The 19,992-nt window shown below is 39.6% G+C and overlaps 1 protein-coding gene across 2 annotated transcripts; it reads left to right on the top strand.

Annotated features, from left to right (window-relative positions):
- The first annotated feature begins 476 nt into the window (after positions 1–476).
- LOC138607103 (AP-1 complex subunit sigma-2) lies at positions 477–19,668 on the top strand. 2 transcript variants are annotated; one of them, XM_069679660.1, is made up of 5 exons: positions 477–518; positions 1,205–1,383; positions 3,955–4,063; positions 4,720–4,857; positions 17,586–19,668. In XM_069679660.1, the coding sequence occupies exons 2-5, from the start codon at positions 1,205–1,207 to the stop codon at positions 17,631–17,633; spliced, it is 474 nt and encodes a 157-aa protein (XP_069535761.1). In that variant the 5' UTR covers positions 477–518; the 3' UTR covers positions 17,634–19,668. The 2 variants fall into 2 exon arrangements, with proteins under 2 accessions (XP_069535761.1, XP_069535760.1); XM_069679659.1 differs by lacking the exons at positions 477–518; positions 17,586–19,668 and adding exons at positions 6,461–6,491; positions 11,712–11,764 and having other exon boundaries at positions 1,185–1,383.
- The last annotated feature ends 324 nt before the right edge of the window (positions 19,669–19,992 follow it).

Consider the following 19,992-nt stretch of genomic DNA (forward strand, 5'->3'; position numbering starts at 1 on the left):
TGTCAACTCTAAAACTCTGAATTCATTTATGTGTGTCCAAAATAACACAAAAAGTATAGTGTTTTGTTAATGGATTCCTTTTGGACCTTTGTTTTAAGTGTATGTTGCTCCCCTTCTGAAAATATTAGCCTGTATATCTGTTATCCACCATCAGAAGCCAAATCAAACTCATTTAAAGTCTTACACTTACAACCTGTTGTGGTGGTAACGCTACTTTTCACGCCTTGTTGGTTATTCCTCCTCTAAACATTCAGTTAGTCCTTCTATTGATGACATTGTTTTGGGCGGAACTATCAGGCGCTTTTTGTTTGATTGACGTATACACCAGCCAATCGTATGAGCGAGATCAAGTTAAAGTCTTGGATAGGCGGAGCCTCTGAAAAAAAATGTTGACCAATGAACATCGTTCTGAGCGCTTCATTGACCAATCAGAGGCTTGATGCTAGCCGGCCGTGTATGTTTCGGGGAGGCGTTGGGAGGCTCATTTCTTCAGAGGAGAATACAGTGTGGTTATCAAGGTAAGTAGTTTTGAGTGTGTGTTATTTCAGTGTTTATATTAAAATGTACATTCACATTTTGTCGCATGTCGTGTTTAAAAAAGCCATGCTATGGCTCGTGAGGCTAATGCTAACGGCTGAATAACGGTTATAGATTAACGGTAACGTTACTTCCGTTAGACTGTGTTAATAACGGTGAAAAGGGGATAGTTTCAGTGATGTTTATGGTACAGCTGTGAAGAATAGGATTTAAAATTGTTTGTTTGAATGATGGTGTTTGTTTTTTTGGATTACATTAAAAACGTGGTGGTATGTTGTCTCTGCTAAACTAAATATGAAGTGTTTTTATTAAACAGATGGCAGCAGAACATACACAAATATCTAAATAAGTTGTTAACTATCCTATTGAATTTCTATGTTAAATCAAAAGAAGAAGTTTTAGCCTTCTTCCCTTTAATTATCTGCACCTTACTAAGTTTTCAATTATGGTAATTAAGTACTTCCTACATAATTTACAGAAATAATTTTCCTGAATTGTCAGAATCAGTCTCATTGTTGACATCTACATCAGATTTAGGTATTTAAAAAGTGATTAAATGTGTTGTTTTGAATGTTTTTTGTCTCTGTCTGTGGATGTATTTAATCATCCACTCCCTCCATCATACCTCATTGTGTTTAACAGCTCCTCTCTCATCGCTTCATTTCAGATGCAGTTCATGCTCCTGTTCAGTCGACAAGGAAAGCTCCGGCTTCAGAAATGGTACGTGCCTTTGTCTGATAAGGAGAAGAAGAAGATCACCAGAGAGTTGGTGCAGACAGTCCTGGCACGAAAACCAAAAATGTGCAGCTTCCTGGAGTGGAGAGACCTCAAGATTGTATACAAGAGGTGGGTAGAAAAATGGGAAGTGTTTGTGGGCACAGTGTGTCGTGTGTCTTGGTTCAGCGCTCACAGAATAGAATTTTTCACACTTCCACGGGCAATTCTTAGACCTGTCATCCTGTCAAAGTGTTATCAAAGAGACGAGGGCATCATGGCTGCACGCAGACTCCAACAAGAGGCTATTAATTTTTCCTCATTATATCCTGTTGCTGTGCCAACAGACAGGCTGGCAGACTATTGGTGAACCCAAGTGACCCAGAAATGACAGACAAACATGACACGCACCAGACAGCTACTTTGAACCATTGCATAAGTAGACAAATATTTGTTTACCTCTTAAATTTAAGTAGTTTGAAGTAATTACTCATTTTATCATTATTGGTATTTTTCACTGGCCTACCACAGTTCATTCTTTACATCCTATTAAAGCATAAAAGTGTAATTAGTTGTGCAGCAGACTATTTCCGTTCTTCATAGTTTTGCGAGAGGGTCCTTCCTATTCACCGAGCTCTTAGTTACAGTCTTCTTAGTTTTGATATAATAATTCTTTTACCTTTTCATTTAAGGTGAAGGGTAAAGTAAAAAAAGGTTATAATTACTTTGAGAACACAAGTCAGTATTGGTTGAGACATTGCAATTTTAAGGGAGACCTATGGGGCCGCAGACATTTGGAAATGCCATTTCTTTATTTCATTTTTTGACATTTAGAGAGAAATAAAATGAGAAAGAGTCAGGTCAAATTGGTTCCTAGCAGACAAGTGAGCCTGAGGACTTCCAGTGGAAGTAGTTTTATAATGACAGCATTTTTCAATATTGTAAGATGATGTGACCTGCGGTTATAAAACAAACTTTTTTTTGTGCTTATCAGCTGTAACGTTACAGTTCCTTTCTATGTCTTTCTGCTGTTTGGCACCTGTGTTTGTTACACATCGTCTCTCCTGTATCTAAAATCATTCCAAATATCAAAAGTGCTTTTCTTTTTCACCACAAGGTCTTCATCAACCACATTCTGCAGTGCGTTCATATTGACAATGACAAATGTGATGTATAGACCAGCACCAGAAAATAACTGTTGCTGCTGTTTGATGTTTAGACAGTAAACAATCTCAGAACACATCCCCTACAGTCTGATGATGACTTACTGAAGAGAGCTGAACAGTGAACATGTCGGGCATTCCGGTTAAGTTAGCGTTTAGAGATGACAACTTCCACAGAAAACTAAAACTAACGAACGGAAGTTGGATCCATCGTTTCTGATGCATTCAAGGAAGTCGGGAAATCTAAACGCTGAACAGGTTTCGTTACAAAGTGTCAAGGGAATTTGTCTCAAGTTGAATTTTTGATCTAGAACAGATTGTTAGCTGTTAGCATGCAGATGTCTTTTTATAGAGATTAATAAGCTGCTGATACGAGATTGGTCAATACAATAAAATCCAGTCGCATGCCTTCAGATTCTACAATTATTTTACAATCTGAAAATGAATTGTTTTTTCTATCTTTTTTCTGTCAAGTATTAGAAAAAATTGTTAAAAATAACTTCCTAAAGCTCAAGATGATGTGTTCAGACTGCTTGTTATACTCGAACATCAGTCCAAAAACAAATATATTAACTTTACTGTCAAGTATGACAAAGATAAGCACCAAATCCTCACATCTGAGAAGTTGTAGAAGCAACATATTTAACGTCTTTTGCTTTCAGTATAACTAAAATGATTAATTGATCAAAATAGCTGCTTATTATTTCTGTCAGTTGACTAAATTATTTATTGACTAATTGTTGCGACTCTTTAAATATCCTGATGACCACAGGTGTGTGCAACCCAGTTCCCCAAATTGTGTTACTGGCTTAACTTTGTCATGAGGTTTCCAAATGCACCGTTGAGAAACAAATTGTAACAGGAACTATCTCTTCAAAGAGTTTCTTCTGCTGTGCCTGCTGGCTCGCTACATGAGTCAGCTACAGTAAAAGTGCTGTCTCACTTCTCTGTGAAACAACTGAACTGCAGCCTTTGTGTTTCCAGAGCTTGGCCGTGCTCTGCATTCAGCCAGCGAACAAGGAATGGAGAGAGCCATTAAAGTGCCCAGGAACAGAAAGGAAACAGGAATCAAACAAGACGAATGAATAATGGCAACAACTCCAGTCCGTGTTTGTTTGAGCCGTGTTTCTTGGCTTTCTGAAACCTCCGGCCTTTTCCATGTTGCCCTCCTGCCCCGCTGGTTGTGAGGGATCAACTGACCCGCTCCTTTATTAGCCAATCATCACATGCTTATAGAGTGCCTCAGGGATTACCAGGGATAAGAAGCATGGCAGAATGAGGCTTAACTCATACAGCCGTCTGCATCCTGCTTTTAAATGAATACCCTGCACACAGTAAACAGCCATTAATTATAACAGAGAAGTGCTGCCTCAGCATTACTGCAGTGAACCAGGAGACACTATACATATTTCACTTTGCGATCCTGTCTTAGAGATACGTCAGCTCTTCTTCTGTTTACGTTGTCAGGTGGAAGTTTTCACAGTCAGTGATTCTTTTTAAATGCTGATTTAAAGTTGGTGGTTCTGTCACTGTGTTGCAGATATGCCAGCCTGTACTTCTGCTGTGCCATAGAGGACCAGGACAACGAGCTCATCACGCTGGAGATCATCCACAGATATGTGGAGCTGCTGGACAAGTACTTTGGCAGTGTGAGTTCCTGCTGTCTCCTCATCTCTCTTAAGCCCTTTTCCATACATGCACTCATGACAATTTCCAGAAAATTTCAAGACAGTCCCCTGAAATTGCCCTTTCTCATATCCCTCACAGCGGGAGGTTTTCCCTGTACGATTGGGGGGTTTCATGACGCAGTCCATGACGTTAAAAGTACGATCCAACTGCCAAACAATTTTGGCTTCGGCTCTCCCAGCCAGAAGCTCCCAAACTTCTTCATCTCTCCATTTAGCAGACATCTCTGCCGTTGTCTTCTTGTAAATGATCCTTCTTCTTCAACCTCAGATGTTTTTAATCATCCTGTGATGTGCCGTTCTTCTGGTTTCGCACCAGTCTCGATATATCACTCGCTAACGTTGAATGTTCCTGAGTATTGCCTGCTGCGTTCACACACGCTCACCCCGACTTCTGGACATTTTACTCGGACGCTGACAGGAAAAAGTCTGCATCAAGTCAGGATGAAAAATGTGGCTCTTTGCGTTCACACACGCGGCCCACCCGGACAATGTCGGGATATTTTCAGGAGTGCAGTGCAGTGTGAACAGGGCTATATTCTCTTATGTGTTGTGTATCTGTTTCTAGACTTGAAATACTGTCCATCTATAATGAGTGTTCTTTCACTTCCAAACAACAGGTGTGTGAGCTGGACATTATTTTCAACTTTGAGAAGGCTTACTTCATCCTGGACGAGTTCTTGCTGGGCGGAGAGGCTCAGGAGACGTCCAAGAAGAATGTGTTAAAGGCCATCGAGCAGGCTGACTTGCTGCAGGAGGTAAGGCTTCAATCGATGTGGGAATAATAGCTGTTTCATACTAATGAGTTCCTCTCTCCTGCTCTTACATCATTAGTAATCTGCCCTCGCTCTCCACTGCAACTATGTCGACATTTGTGAAATTTCAGATCAAAGTCAGTTTGAATAGAGAGAGTGAGAGGAGGGGCTCAGAGTGTGAGGGGTGAATTCACAACGAGTGGAGAGCAACATGACCTGCAACCTTTATCTGCCCCGTCTCTGGTTCACTAAATACACTCGGCTGATTATATTACAGTGAAAACATGCTCATAGTGCAAGTGTATTTTACCCTTGTTATGTGTGCAGCATGTAAAGTGTAAATGCTGGCTTCACTGCAAGACCACAGTCGACACGCGCATGCCTGGCGTGGCGTACTTGAACGTGCTTCAGTTACCACCAACTCTCTGAAGACACTCATTATATTCACTGTAACTGGGAGTGTCGATTCGGCCTGATGTTTGTGAATTGGATTTTTTAGCATTTAATCTAATTTCGACCGAAAAGGGACAATTTAATAACATGCGAATATCACCAGAGCACAGGGACACTATTTGCTTGGCAGCACAGTTACAGACGCAATGCATCACATTTCAGGTGCATTGAGAATAAGTTTCTTTTTGTCCAACTTTGCAGGTTAAGCAGAAAAAAATCAATCTTTTGTTAATAGTGTTTAACACTAGCACTGCCTCCACGCTTAAAGTTATAGACCGTTCAGTCCTGCTGGATTTGGGGAGGTCCATGTTTATGCTGGTAACAACAAGTGCGGTCTGATGCTCTTTATTTGTTAAGTCTGTGCACTTCATGGCATTTTGATGTATCGATACATCAAGTTTTTAACCCCAGACAAATGTCAAACTAATCAGAACTCTATCTGGGTTTTATTCACCCTCACATTTTTGGTGTTTCTACTTCAGAATCTAAACTTTATGAACACTTTGCATTTCAAAAAGCAACTTTATGTTTCTCCAGTGAAATGCATGTGTGAACTGGCCATCAGCTGTTAAATAAATCTCCCAACTATTTTGATAATCGATTAATCAATTTAAGTTAAAAAAAAAAGTCCAAATTCTCTGATTCAGTTTTCTTAAACTTGACTATATATTCTTTCGTCCTCTGTGAAGGCAAAGGAAGTCATCGTGACCTTTGGGAAACACTGATCGATATATTATAAAGACCAAACAATCAATCAGAGAAAATTATCAACAGATTAACTGACAGTAAAATAATTCATAATTGCAGCCTAATTACAAGGTTTTGTTAGCAGTTAGCTAGCACTTAGCATATCTCTGATACACCTGTGAGAGAATGGACGGTAAACAATGATATCAGTAAGATGAAGCAGAAACAGGGCAGACTCTACTTGAAAGCTTCTGCAAACTGATTTGATTCCAAAATACTTTTTAATAATTTTCCCTCCTGCATGAAGATACTGCCGCAACCTTTTTCCTCCAATGTTTAATGTCTTGTGATTCTTCTTCCCTTGGCTGCACAGCGCTTTACTGTCTTCTGTTTCATTTGCTCGATCTTGATCTCGCTGACATTTTCCTCTCTCTGCCTGTTTACTCTTCACTGTTGTGATCTGCAGAATATAGACTTTCAGATGCGCCTGTTCTCAGGTACAGTGTGGAAAAAATTCAACTAACCCCTGCTGTAGTGTTAGATCAGTAGATGAACAATAGATTCAACCTGCTAGAGGCAGCTGAAGCAACAAACCAGCAACAGCAATACTTCAAGTGTCAGGAAAACATGGGAGATATGAAAGTTACTGGTTTGTTCTTTCTGCTTCTTATTGACCCTCTGATGTAACTGGTACTTAAAGCACTAACCAATGAGTCTTCATCAGCAGCTCATCTACATGATCATGGTTAATACAAGAAGTATATTCAGTAGTACGCATTATAAAAGAATACTTAATTTATATCTGCTGAAAATGAACAGCTGATATTTTGTTACAAATATTCACTGAACTGTAACGCTGACTAGTTTGATGGTTGTAGTGAACGCAGCTCAGGTTTCAGCCCAGTAACAAAGCCTCATTGTCCTCACTGCTCAGACCACACACACATGACTGGCCCACATTAGCAATGCATGTACAGGGAGCATGATTACAGTGGCACAGTGTCACTGCTTATTATGATTCTGGCCAACAGCCTGTTCAGCACCTCAGCTGTGCCTCAGTCTCAGTACACAAGAGGTTCTCATGTGGACACATAACAAAACTAAAACCTTAAATATCTCAATCAGTCAGTCAATCAGACTTTTTAGGTTAGCACTTTCCATACAATGATAATGTACATAAAGTTCTTTACATAAACAAGAAAATCAATAAAAACAATATAATCACCCCACAAAAAATAATGGACTCGATAAAACAGGAAACTGGAAAACAGAGGAAACGCTGTCATGTGTTTGTAATGAACATGTCTTTACTTTGTAGTTGTAGAATTAAAGGGTAACTCAAGTATTTTAAGCCTAGGACCTATTTGTACACATTTTTGGGTGTAAATGATAATATTAGGTTCAAACATTTTGGATTTGATTTAGTAGGCTGCACCAGCAAGCAGCCGGGACAGGAGCTGTAATGACACTCACTAATGGGGCAAATGTGCTAGATCAAAGTATGTTCACTAAAAGTTCTAGTTTTTGCCACTGACAGGCCCCGATTGTTCCTGTAAATGTGTGACAACGTTACAGAAAGGATCCCTACAGAGGTAGACGTTTTTATTAAAAAGTAAGAATGTTTTTTTTTTCAATCAGAAAGGGTCGTTAAATCGCTCTTTTCAAAGCCACCAGACTCCACTGACAAAAACAGTAATTCTGCCTTGCAGAACAGGGGACTTTCTGATATGAAGCTGCCTTGATTGGTTAGTTTGTTTGTGTTGTTGTCTGACTTTCAGGTTTTAAACAGATAGCTTGAATCCAACACAGCACAATAACACAAACTAACATACTAACAGAACATGACAGCAGTAGACCAGACACTCCATTTAACCTGACAGAGTTCTGCTAGGTTAAATTAGTGTTTTTGTCAATGAGTCTGGTGGCTTTGAAGAGAACGATGTAACCCTAACAAAAAGATCTACCTCTGTAGGGATCCTTTCTTTTATGTTGTCTGATGCTTGGAATAATAATAATAATAATAATAATAATAATAATAAGAGTCTGTCAGTGTCAGAAAAAGCACTTTTAATGGGCAAACTGATTGTTCACATTTGCCCTGAAATATTACACTGCAGCCATTACAGCCTGTTTTGTGACAACCTGCTGAAGCAACCTCCTGAGCCAACCCCAATTCCTTTTTGTACCTATTAGACATTTAGACCCCAACATGTGTAAAATAGAGTCTACGTCTGTAGATACTAGAATTTCCCTTTAATGAGAAATATTGAGTTTGTTACAGAAAATGATAAAAGTTATATTTTTTATATAGACCAAGAAAGCTACACACTGTGAAAAGATTAGGATTAGGATTAGGATTATTTTTAATATGTAATGGACTAAAAAGCAAAAAATACACAACAATTCACTAAGAATGAATTGTGGCCGCTGATAGCTCCATAAATTGCGCATCATTTGCCCCTGCTATCTGCTCCGTCTCAACATCCGATTTGCTAAGCAAATTGCTCTGATGATATTGAAGCTCAAACACGCTCATAAAGTTTAACAGCTCCGTGCAGTTTCCTCTTGTTTTGCATCTGATTGTGGAGAGAAGCTGTCTGCACCTCCCGTCTCTGCTGCGCGGTGCTGCGCTCTCAGGCATCAGTTGAGCAGATACTGATGGATCTCAACTCCATGCACAGATCAATGATGAGCAGGGAGAGGAGGGGGCAGCTCTTTTTACAGTTTATTGTAAAATCCAGTCTTAACCAGTGTTTACTAGTTTAACTGTCTGTAACGCAGCTTCATTTTTTTAAACGAGCGCACAACAGCAACTCGTCCATATAATAATCCCCGTCCTGCATATCGGCTCCAGACCGTCTGCCCGTGTCTGTGCCCGTGTGCAGAGTTTGAACCTAGCACAACCCCTGACTGATTGGTCTCCTGATTATAATAAAAATGACAATACAATATTATCTGATTGACAAATACATTTTTTGATTACACAAAAGTCGGAATTGTCGTCGTGATTAGTGTAAACTCAGAGCGTGAGAGCCCTTATAAAAGATGCGCCACAGTTCCCACCAGCTCTCTGCAGGCGGTAACATTTTCACTGTAACTGCGCGGTGCTGTTAGCGCTGCTGTTTGTGAATCAGGTGCTTTTTGCCACGAGGCTCATTTACACAGAAAGGGGCCAAATTTGCCCCAAATGTCTGCATCATGTCTCATTTAAATATGTGCAAACAGCACCGGAGCACAGAGACGCTGTTTGCTCTGCATCGCACTTTGGGGTGCATTCATCCCTCTGCATGTGCTTGCAGAATGAGACTGAGTCTTTTTCACAGGTTTTGCAGGCGCAAAAGCCGCGCAATTCTTCAGTGAATTCCTGCCACAGTATTTGGCTTTTTAAACAGTAGTCCAGTATAAACTCATCATTGTCTGCAGGCTGATGGGTGTGCTGGATCTGTTTGCTCAACATTTAGTCGGTAACTGAGCCAAGAGGCCGAGGCTAATGAGTTCTGGGAAGCAAAATCAGGCCACTGCTGATAAACCATTAACGTCCAGTGGAGAAAGGTGATATTGGATTTCTGACAGATAATGTTTTTTATAAACAACACAAAACATTTTTAGAAAAGATTCATGAAGGAGATTTTGTAGTTTAGAAAAAAACACACAAGACTGACATGAACAAGTGTTGTGCAGACAAACCTGAAATTAGAAACAGCTGTTCTAATTAAGCTAAAAATGTAAAGAACATCATTTATTTCAGGTTTATTTTGCACATTCTCGTACACTGACACTGATACAGAGATTCTGAAATAAGCAAATATTGGACAAAAATATCAACTATGAAGCTGCTAATTAAACCATCAGGTATCTGTACTCTAGAGATCGTACTGTACTGTGATCCTGTGATGGGCTCACATTAAAGTTAGCTATTTTAAAACATATAGTTTATATTCTCACTTTGACAGAAATGGGGTCAAAACCTTAGTGCATGTTTACCCTGTGAGGAAAAGAGGAGGAGTCTCTGATGGCTCTGTACTCATAGAGCCAGAGTGAAGACTGCCGAGGTCCAATGGACATGCCCCTGTCCTTTTACTCACAGCACTGAGTGAAAGTGCTCACATTAATGATGCTGTCTGTTGTATAAAAATGGTACTGAAGGTTTGATTCACAATAACACATTACAACAGTATTTCATATCAACAAATTAATTAATTCTACTTTTTTACCTTATAGGGATAGTTCAGTTTGTTTGAAGTGGGGTTGTATGAGATACTTATCAATAATAAGCATACATACAGTGGATGCCGGTCAGCATGGCCCCGGTGTTTAGAAACCGGCCGGAGTGCCGGCACGGAAACTCGGCTATATGTCGCTGCAGATAGGGTCAATTCCACACCTAATTTATCCACTTATAAGGATGTCTCACCTACAAATCAATAGTGGTATCGATGGTACGCTATATTTGAATAACTCACACGTTTCACTTTTCAGTGAGAAAGCCTCTTTATTTGGCACTACTTTGTGTAGACCGCAACGTGTTACTACGCCTGCAGCGTACGGTGTCAGATCAGCTGTTTGTGTCAGCGGTTTGTAGAAGAGACAACAAACTAAAGAAAATACAATATTATGGAAACGACAAAGTGCCGTTCACAGTGTGGACCAGAGGACATTGTTTTCCTTCATGTTGCATCTCATGCAACCCCACTGCAAACGAACCAAACTATCCCTTTAAATTACCATTTTAGAAAACTATCATCTTCAAATGTTTTACTAAATTAAAGTTGTTTTTTGTATTTTTTCCTATTCTCAACAAAAACCACAAAAAGACCAAAATCACAAATGTGTCATTTGTTTCCACTGAAGACAGAAATGTGTTTATTAAGTTAAAACTGGACACAGATGTAAAGTGTTTGTGTAGTGCTCAGTGTTTACCTGCAGCTCCTGTAAAGTAGCCCAGCATGGCCAGACGTGATCTGTACATGTGAATTATTCTGTCGTCTCATGTGTTGGTTTTGGTCTTTTTAGGGGATTTGATGACAAACTAAAATCTAAAACATGACCGCAGAAGGAGCCTGCTAATGATTAAAGTGGTTATCATTGTGGTGCTTTCTCATCATCGTCTGAGCTTCATATCAAATTCAAAGAGACTCTGAGAAGCTGCATGTGACACACAGGAATTCCAATTAAGTAATCTGACTCCTTGTCTGTTTATCATGTTAATTATCAGAGCTTTTACAACACGACGCATCAGTGACACGAAGAACATGATTTGACTATTTACTATTATAGACTTATGATTGGAGACAAAAGCTATCGTCATCCTTTAGTAAACCTACAGATACGCACATGCAGGTTAGTCAAAGTGCTGCTGGAGTTGAGTTAGCGGCACATGTGGAGTGAGGCATTATAAGCACACAGTGCAGTAATTACAAAGAAAACATACCTCAGGGGATTTGGCTGCTCTTATTTTCAATAAGCCTTTAATGAAACATTTCTCAGGAGCCCGACATTACTTTGGTGCCAGTAAGCAGACCTTCTTTTAGAATAATGAAGCCTCTGTAGATTTCTCTGCATGTGAGACGCCGGAGATAAACTGAGACGTCCTCATGAAGAGGGCGTTGTTATTGTGTTGGTGTCTCCCTGAGCACACACTGTAGATGCTGTAGAGACCCTGAGAGACCAGTGCTGCTTTGTTCTGTTTATTCACTTATAAAATGTTTACCTCACAGGTGTGATGGTCCCAAATATGGTCTCTGAGTCCTCTGGGCTTTTCCAGAATTAGGCCGGCCGAGGTGATTACTCTGTGTCTGTGGATTTAATCTGTCCATACCACTAGAGCCCTCTAGTAGGAGCTAGTCCCAGTCTCCTGTATGTGTGTATCAGTCTGTCTGTAGATCAGCTCCTATTGGTAAAGACGGCGTTCCTGGTCTCGTTCAATGACTGTATAAAGATGGACGACATGTCTCCACCTCCTCTTGTTGTACACAAATGAAGCCAAAATACCCCCAGACCGGGCGCTGACATCTTGCTCATTTGTATCCGGAGTGTGTGTAGTAGAGATCATCTGGTGGAGCCGCAGTATTGACGCCCCGCCCCTTCCTATCCCCAAAACGCACATTTACCTTGTGGCCTTGACGTGTTTGAGCCCTCAGGTGGGCTCAGTCTGCAGCAGGACAGCTTCCTCCTCTACTCTGCAACGCTGGAGCCCGATTTGTCAACAGAGCTGTCAATCATGACGTTACACCCCCTTTTTAAAGCATCAAATAACTAATTAAAAGTAAACTTGTCAGAAAAATAAACACTTGGACATAAATCAGCATGATAAGAACTAACTATAATGACAGAAACCAGGTTTGAGAAAAATGTATTTGACGTGAATTTTGATTTTATAGTTTGACTCATGTCCCATCTGTTAACATGGAGGAGGCGGGCTTTATGATCTATACTGCAGCCAGTCAGCAGGGGGCGATAGAGAGGGTTTGGCTTCACTTTTAGGGAGCTGTCATGTCGTCCATCTTTTTATACAGTCTGTGGTCTCGTGTCATTAGTTAGCCTCTCCACAGTCGGCAGTACATGTTTGTATTGAAACAAAGTCTGCCACCGTGTTTGTCTTCGTTCTTTTGTTTGTTTGTTTTTGTTTTAGGTTTAATATTTCATTGACACTGTCATCTCCTTTATACATTAACTTAGTTTGGTTATTTGAATATACACATCTATCTATCTATAGCTATATAAAGAAATAAAAACAATAATTGTGCTCCTGAAATGAATTTTCGGAAATATGCTTATTTGTTTTTCTGCACAGATTTAGATGAGTAGTTTGATACCACTATAAATGTGAATCTATGGCAAAGAGACGAGTCACTGCTTGCTTAACTTGACAAAAAAATTAGAAACAAAGTTTTCATCCTGCAGAGTGTTTCATAAGTGTATTCCATCTTTAAAAAGGGAACTATTCCTTTAATAAAGTCAGTGGTGACAGTAGTTTGTGTTCAGCCTGCTGCTCTGTCTCCTGCACGTCCTGTGAATGAAGTCCCTGAATGAGGTGGCTGTAACGTCTCATCGTTGTCTTGTTTTCTAAGCTGTGTGTTTCTCTCCCTCAGCCCCGTCATGAGTACTTTAATGTGCCTGTGTACTGACTGGCTGCCATCACTGCTGCTGCTGCTGCTCTCCACCCTGCATGCTGAGCTCCTCGGTGCCTGGCACCTTTCTCTCTGCACGCTGAACACCTGTCACTGTCCGTGGTTTGCGGGTTGTAACTGTACTCTCAGCTCAGACAGTCATGATACGATATTGTCACAGTGTTGAAGTATCCTCCATTTAACCAGGAAGTCTATTATCAATATGTTTATTGATAATATATAATATGTTTTGTTGTGATATATCGTAACATGCCTGTCGTTTGTCCACTTCTAACTTTCATTGCACCATGTGCGTTAGCTTTTAGATCAGGGTGGCACATGATTGAAACAACTCGTCAAAGACTGGTCACTTTAACCACACTGAGTTCTCAGACTGATTTCATCATGGTTAGTTGGTGATAGATGGTAGCTCTAGATATTCAGAACTCTCACGAGACTCTTCATGTTGTTTTATTTTTGTATGCAGTGTTTTTTTCTGTACTGTAGTTGTTAACGGAGAACAGTCTAGTACAGCACTACTGAGGTGTCTAACCCAGGAGTGACCTGGCTGACGCGCTTCGCTGTAGTTGGCAAACAGACGGACTGCAGTTAGAACAGTTCTTTTATTGATTTCTCCATAAATCCAGGTCAATATATTCCATCTCTGGGGCTGGGTTTAGAAAATCAATTTTTCTGATTTGAATCGATTCATAAATTCAAAAATATGTGTAAAAACGTTTCTGAGCGCTCCTGAACGCAGCACGACTCAGCACATCCCCCCGAAACACCGCAAGGAGGGAGACATGCCCGGACTTGTTTACTACACTTACTACAGAGACATCAGTGATCGCTGACGGACTCTTTTTATCGTGTGTGCGTCCATGATTATGTGAGTCAGTTTTGCACTGATGTTTATGTTACTCTCTGTTTGCGTCAATTTTGGCTGCGAGTGTAATTTTGGCATGTTGTTAAACAGTATGTCTTTCCCGTTAACTCTGTGTGGTTTTGTTTTTCGCGCAATGAGATCTCGTCGCCAAATCTCGCGCAAGTTGAAGCCCAGTTCGTTTAATCAAAACCATGAGCCAGATGTTCAGACTAAAAATCTGAAACTGGAAAAAAGTTCATAAGCTGTCTGATTCATAAAATTGTTAACATTGTGTTGACTGCTGTGTGTCTGTCATGTTAAATAAAAAGTACATGATGTTACTTCTTTGGGGGTCAATTCTTATTGTAAACATTAAACATTTTGATACCAGGTTAGAGGTGCACTGGTATTGTAACTGAAATACCCCCAACACAAATCGATATCCAATTGAATCAGATCGGAAATCAAATCGAATCGGGACCTTGTGAATCGAAGTCGAATCCAATTGAGAAATCCTCATCGATACCGAGCCCTATCCTCAGACTCACGCAGACAACAAACTTTCGCTCTTTAGAGGTCCAAAACCTTTTGCCCTTCTGGGATCAAACACCTCACCTGCACAGTGAACTTACTACATTTATGACAGCACTGCAGTAGCACAGCGACACCCTTAGTTCAAACTAAAAATCTCAATTAAACGATGGCACAAGAATCCCACTTTTGGCTCCTAAAGTGTAATGAGTGTAAAAGTCTGTTAAGAGTATAAGTGGGTTACATGAGTTACATGAGGACTTACACCCAGTGGACCGTGGTATGAACTTTCAGCCCAAACCACGACCTTCTCCTAAAATGAACCAAATCGTTTTGGCATCTGAGGGACCAAAACTACTCAGCTCATGTTTTGTGCTAAACTCAAACATCACCTGTGACTTCTGGTGTTACACAGAACATGCACAGAGGTCTGCTGGGTAAAAGAGAGTTATGAGAATCTAGGCTGACCATCTAGACGTGACCATGATGAATCTCACTCACAAAAGACCTGCTTCTCTTTCTGTTCTGTATGTGATCATAACTCAGACTTTGTGGGTAAAGGTGTGCTCCCTGTGGTGCTCAATATGTCTGATAATGTTAAAGTATACAGTGTTCCTTCAGGGCATGAGTATTGAAGTTAAACACACACAGGATCACAGATTATGAAAATACTCAAACACAGATCTCAGCCTCATCAAACTTTTGTACGATAATGTCCAAGAGGCGTTGATCCAGTTTTATATTCATGTTTTTGTTGGTTCCCTGGTTGGTCTTATTTCTGTGAATGAATTGATGTAACGGCAGCAGTCAAAGGGCAGTGAACGCAACAGAAGTCAAGTGTTACCCATCTTTTTATCATGCTTTTTGTCAGTCACATGTCAGTTATAGTTTCACTTCATATGTATTTAAATCATAGGTAATGTTGTTATAATGATTAAATGATGGTTGTTGTAAAATCAGAAGAAACACTGAGACAGCTTCTTAACATATAAAATGTTAAATGATGTTAGATTATTGATGGACCCTAATTAAAGCCTATTTATATAAAATCTCCAGGTAAGTGCTATTTGTGAAATTAATGCTTAAGAAATATTTGTTTTCCCCTTTTTAACAGAAGGCCCTTTAGCTTTTTATAATGATGATAGACATTTAAACACTTTAAATAATAGTTAGCCTCTAAGTTAGCCTTATTAATTATTCATTCATAATAAATGCTCCATTAAAGCACTTCAACTATTTGTATGATCTGTCAGTGTTCATCTGTTTCCTACTAAAAGACACAGACTGATATTTTATTAATGTATAGATATAATAAATACATTGTTGATAATTCTTTGTTAAGCACACTGGTGTCTTTCTTGAAGTGGTCTTTGTGTTTTGGGTGTTTTAAGAAGGTGTTTATCCTACATGATAAGTGACGAGGTGTTTGTCTCCAGCAAAATCCACCCTGAGAGTTAAAAGTCAATAACTGTTAAATCATTTAAAGTTTATGTTTTAATATCTGGACTGAACATTTTTCTCTGAAAACGACACATCGAGTGTTTTTTCTTCCTCTTACATAAAGTCGTTTTTCTGTCCTCTGATGCGCCTCCTCTCTTTACTTTGTGCTCAACTTGTTTTAGGATGCCAAAGTAAGTGCTTCTCTTTCTTTCTGCCACACGCAGCAGCCCTGATGTTCCCCTGTTTAACTCTTTCATGTGTATGTTGTCTTGTTTGTGGCACATAAACGTGGGAGCAGCATGAAAAAACAAACAAAAAATATATCAAACAATTGGTTTAAGTTTGTAGGCCAATAGACTCTTCTATTTAGGTCTGGTAATGTGCATGCTCTTTAACACGAGTTACTGGGACACTTAATGGAATGGAGCCATCATTCATCTTATCATCCACACCTGAGCTTTTCCTGCTTTGACTAAATGTCTTCTGTGGTGCATTTAGATCATCTGTCTTTTTTCTTGCAATCATTTTTATGTCTGCATGTATTCATTAAATGAATGTTGCTTTAACACTACAGTACATCCCTGCTCTGTTTTGCATATAAGACCCACACATGGCGTGCAAGCTCTGCGCTACACTCTTGCAACCAGTTTCCTTCTGTTCCACTGTTGAACATTTGGTGGCAGAAATGCACAAAGTCTGGCTTAACACTTGGAAAGAAAACAAAGGACTGCAGGAGGATAGAAGCATACACACGAGGACGTAGCCTCCCATCTGTAAAACAAAGCCAATACAGGAGGGAGGGCCTTTAACCAGTTTAACCTACTACTGCATTGAAGAGAAAATGACCGTACTTCTCAGCTGATTTATTACCTCAGGAAGTTACTTGAAGTTTATGGTCTCGATCTCTAGTTTCATGTTCTCTTGAATACAGCATGATATTTTTTACCCACACACCTAATTGCAGAGATCATCAACTCTCTTCTGTATTGGAATTAGCGTACAGTATAATGGTGATACTCTTATCACATGTGTTACAACGGTCATGGTGACTGGTCTTGAGATGGTTAATCAAGTTTGTAGTGTTGAAAGACTTCGCGCTGGGGACGTTGCGCCGAGGTCGGGCATTTAATCAAGTATGCAGCAGCCCATTATTTTATCGGTTAATTATATTGGCGGATATCGGCGTGTTGGCCGATATCCGATTTCATTTTTAAGCCAACATCGGCCGATACCGATAACGTGCCGATAATATCGTGCATCCCTAAATGAAATGTTTGGAACAATCTTTAATAGCCGACAGGATGAAAAGGGAGGATTTAAGTACTGCATGTGTTTTGCAAGGAATCATGGGTAGTGAAAATCTCAGCGGCTCTCTGTGATGGTCTGTTTTTAATGACTTAAAATTAATAACAGTTTTAAATGTCATCAAAAGGATTCAGAATTTAGAGAGTGAACTGTTAGACTGTCTGCACAGATGTAACACCGTTACACCGTGACATTACAACGTGTGAAACGTTCACAGTGTATGTGTGTGTGTGTTTATTTGAGTAATTCTTTTGTTGCTGTAATTCTGTGTGTGTGTGTGTGTGTGTGTTGTGTACCTCCCTGACCTCTTCACTGGAGCTGTGGTTCCTCTCCCTCTACAGGAAGGAGAGACGCCGCGCAGCGTGCTGGAGGAAATCGGACTGACATAAACACGCTCCTCCTTTTCTTCATCCTCTCACATCACACTCCTTCATCTGCCGGATACTCTGCTGTGCGTAGACGATCACAACTCTGGTTCACCTTTGAGCTCACACACACACACACACACACACATTCAAACAAACACACATATAGTCTACTGTGGTCCCCAACTTTGCCTTTGTTTCCTACGTCTTTTTTTAACAATGTAGCACTGTTTGACTTTTTCCTACTGAGTTATTTATTTGTTCGGCGTGATGACGAAGGAGAAGCAGCTTACTGAAGGTCTTTGCTGCTCCAAACAAAGATGCCGTACTGAGTCAACTGCTTCCTTTTAATGTGATCACTTTATTCTGTGAAGTATATTTATTAATTATCTGAATTAAAAAACCTGTTAGTCAGACTTAAAATAGGATATATTGTGAAGGGAAAAGTATTACATTAGCTGAACCAAAGAATTACGTCACATCTCTCGAGTGTTGCACTGTGATAATCACGACCATAGTTCATTTGAAAGATACCCACTTACACTGTAAATCATCACTGCAGTCTGAGGTGAAATGACTGTGGATGAACTGGGTTAAAGTTGTCATATAAAGAGTATTCTCTCAGTTTACAGACCAGTTTACAGACCAGTATCACTCCGATTGTCTGACTGGTTTCTAATCACAGGATTCTATTTTTTTTTAATGCCTTAATCACAAATAGATGTCCTTTTATTTAAAATACCAGAATCTGTTGCTGTTCCACCATTTAATGGCATTTTTTATCAATGTATTAGAATCAGGTTTATTGCCAAGTACACATACAGTGACCATGTCTTCTGGTGCAAAACAATGAACATGGAATTACAGCTTGACAAATAAACGATTAAAAAAAGGTAAAAAAAACAAAAAACAATATTATACAAAAAATATCTACAATTAAGTGTGATGGAAGAGCTGTACAGTATGGTCAGGAAGGTGCAGATTTAGGGCCTGTGTCCTCTAACAGCGTTTTTTTGTGCTGGCGGCGGCCATTTTCTTTTTAAAACCAGTGCTGTTCAGCGTTTCAGCGCATTTTCTCAGTTGAAAATAGTTCAACTTTTGGAACACCGCCACGCTCGTCAATGTCACGTCTCCCTCACCGACCAATCACAATCAAGAAGGGGCGGGACTTCTGATATCAACTTTGTAACAACAGTGGCGGAGTTGAAGCTAATTCTCTTGTTTCTTTTTTGATGGTAAAATTTTTGTTTCTTTGTTTTCTTTGTAAAATGTCCTTCAACAAAAGCAAATATTAAGCATACAGAGCGATTTTAAACAGACTGAACAGCCACTACCAAGGGAAGAGGAAGTGAGAGAAAACTTTTTGAGACAACCAAGCAACAGTAAGGGCTGGTGAGAAGCGCTCTGAATCTGAGGTAGTGGCCAAAAATCGACCAATTTGTATTATTTCTATTATTTTGATCAGTCTGAAACCTCACCACTAGATGTCACTAAATCACACTTCTCCTTAAACCAAAACAAATGAAAAGATGCTAAAAAAGCTCATCAGAGTTGCAGTTATGGGATTTCTGCGACACCTCGCACGCTACATGCAAAATATTGCAGCTTTAACTTAACACATCATGTGCATCAAAGAAATACTTAAATACTAATATTTAAAAACATGGGAGATGAGAGACTTTTTATGAAATGGATAAAATGGGAGCATGCTACAAATCACTGCTTCCCCTTTTGTCTTTACTCTGTGTAATAAGTAAACTTGTGAGTCGTTCACTCTGATCAGCCCGAGAATGACGATCGGAGGAACGTCTGCTGGAGCGTTCGGCTTTACGACTGCAGTGTCTGCAGAGTCACATGTGACGTACAGTACAGTCAGCATCATAACTACCATTTAACTACTGTGGCTCTGAAACAACGTTGAGCTACAGCGTCCGTGCATAGAATCGCAATAGTGTCATAAACCAGTCTGTAGCAGAACTTTCAGATATTTATTTTTTATGAGCCAAAATGTAAAGTTATTTTTAGGCACTTCTTTAAAAAACAAAGTGAAAAGATAAAAAAAGAAATAAGATAATAATAATGCCTCTGACACAGGACTGTACACACATCATCAAATTGTATTTTTCCTGTATTCATTTTGCATCGTGCGTTCCTTTTAAAGAAGCTTTTTGTTATATTTGAATCTAATCTTGAGTTAAAAATGTTTTTTCCTGAGCTGCTCTCTTTTTTTGCATTTTGCAGCTTTTTCTCTATTTTTCAGTTGCTGAAATATTAAATCTCTTCCTGCTGTCACTTTTGTATAACTTCAAATACTCATGTTTATGCATAATTTATTCTGTATCTCAGAAATGTGACCGATTGAATCTGTGTCTCTCCCTGCTGT

Source organism: Semicossyphus pulcher, unplaced genomic scaffold (genome assembly GCF_022749685.1).
Source record: "Semicossyphus pulcher isolate SPU_LCO1_2020_fin unplaced genomic scaffold, fSemPul1.0.p SCAF_4, whole genome shotgun sequence".
NCBI classification, from domain to species: domain Eukaryota; kingdom Metazoa; phylum Chordata; class Actinopteri; order Labriformes; family Labridae; genus Semicossyphus; species Semicossyphus pulcher.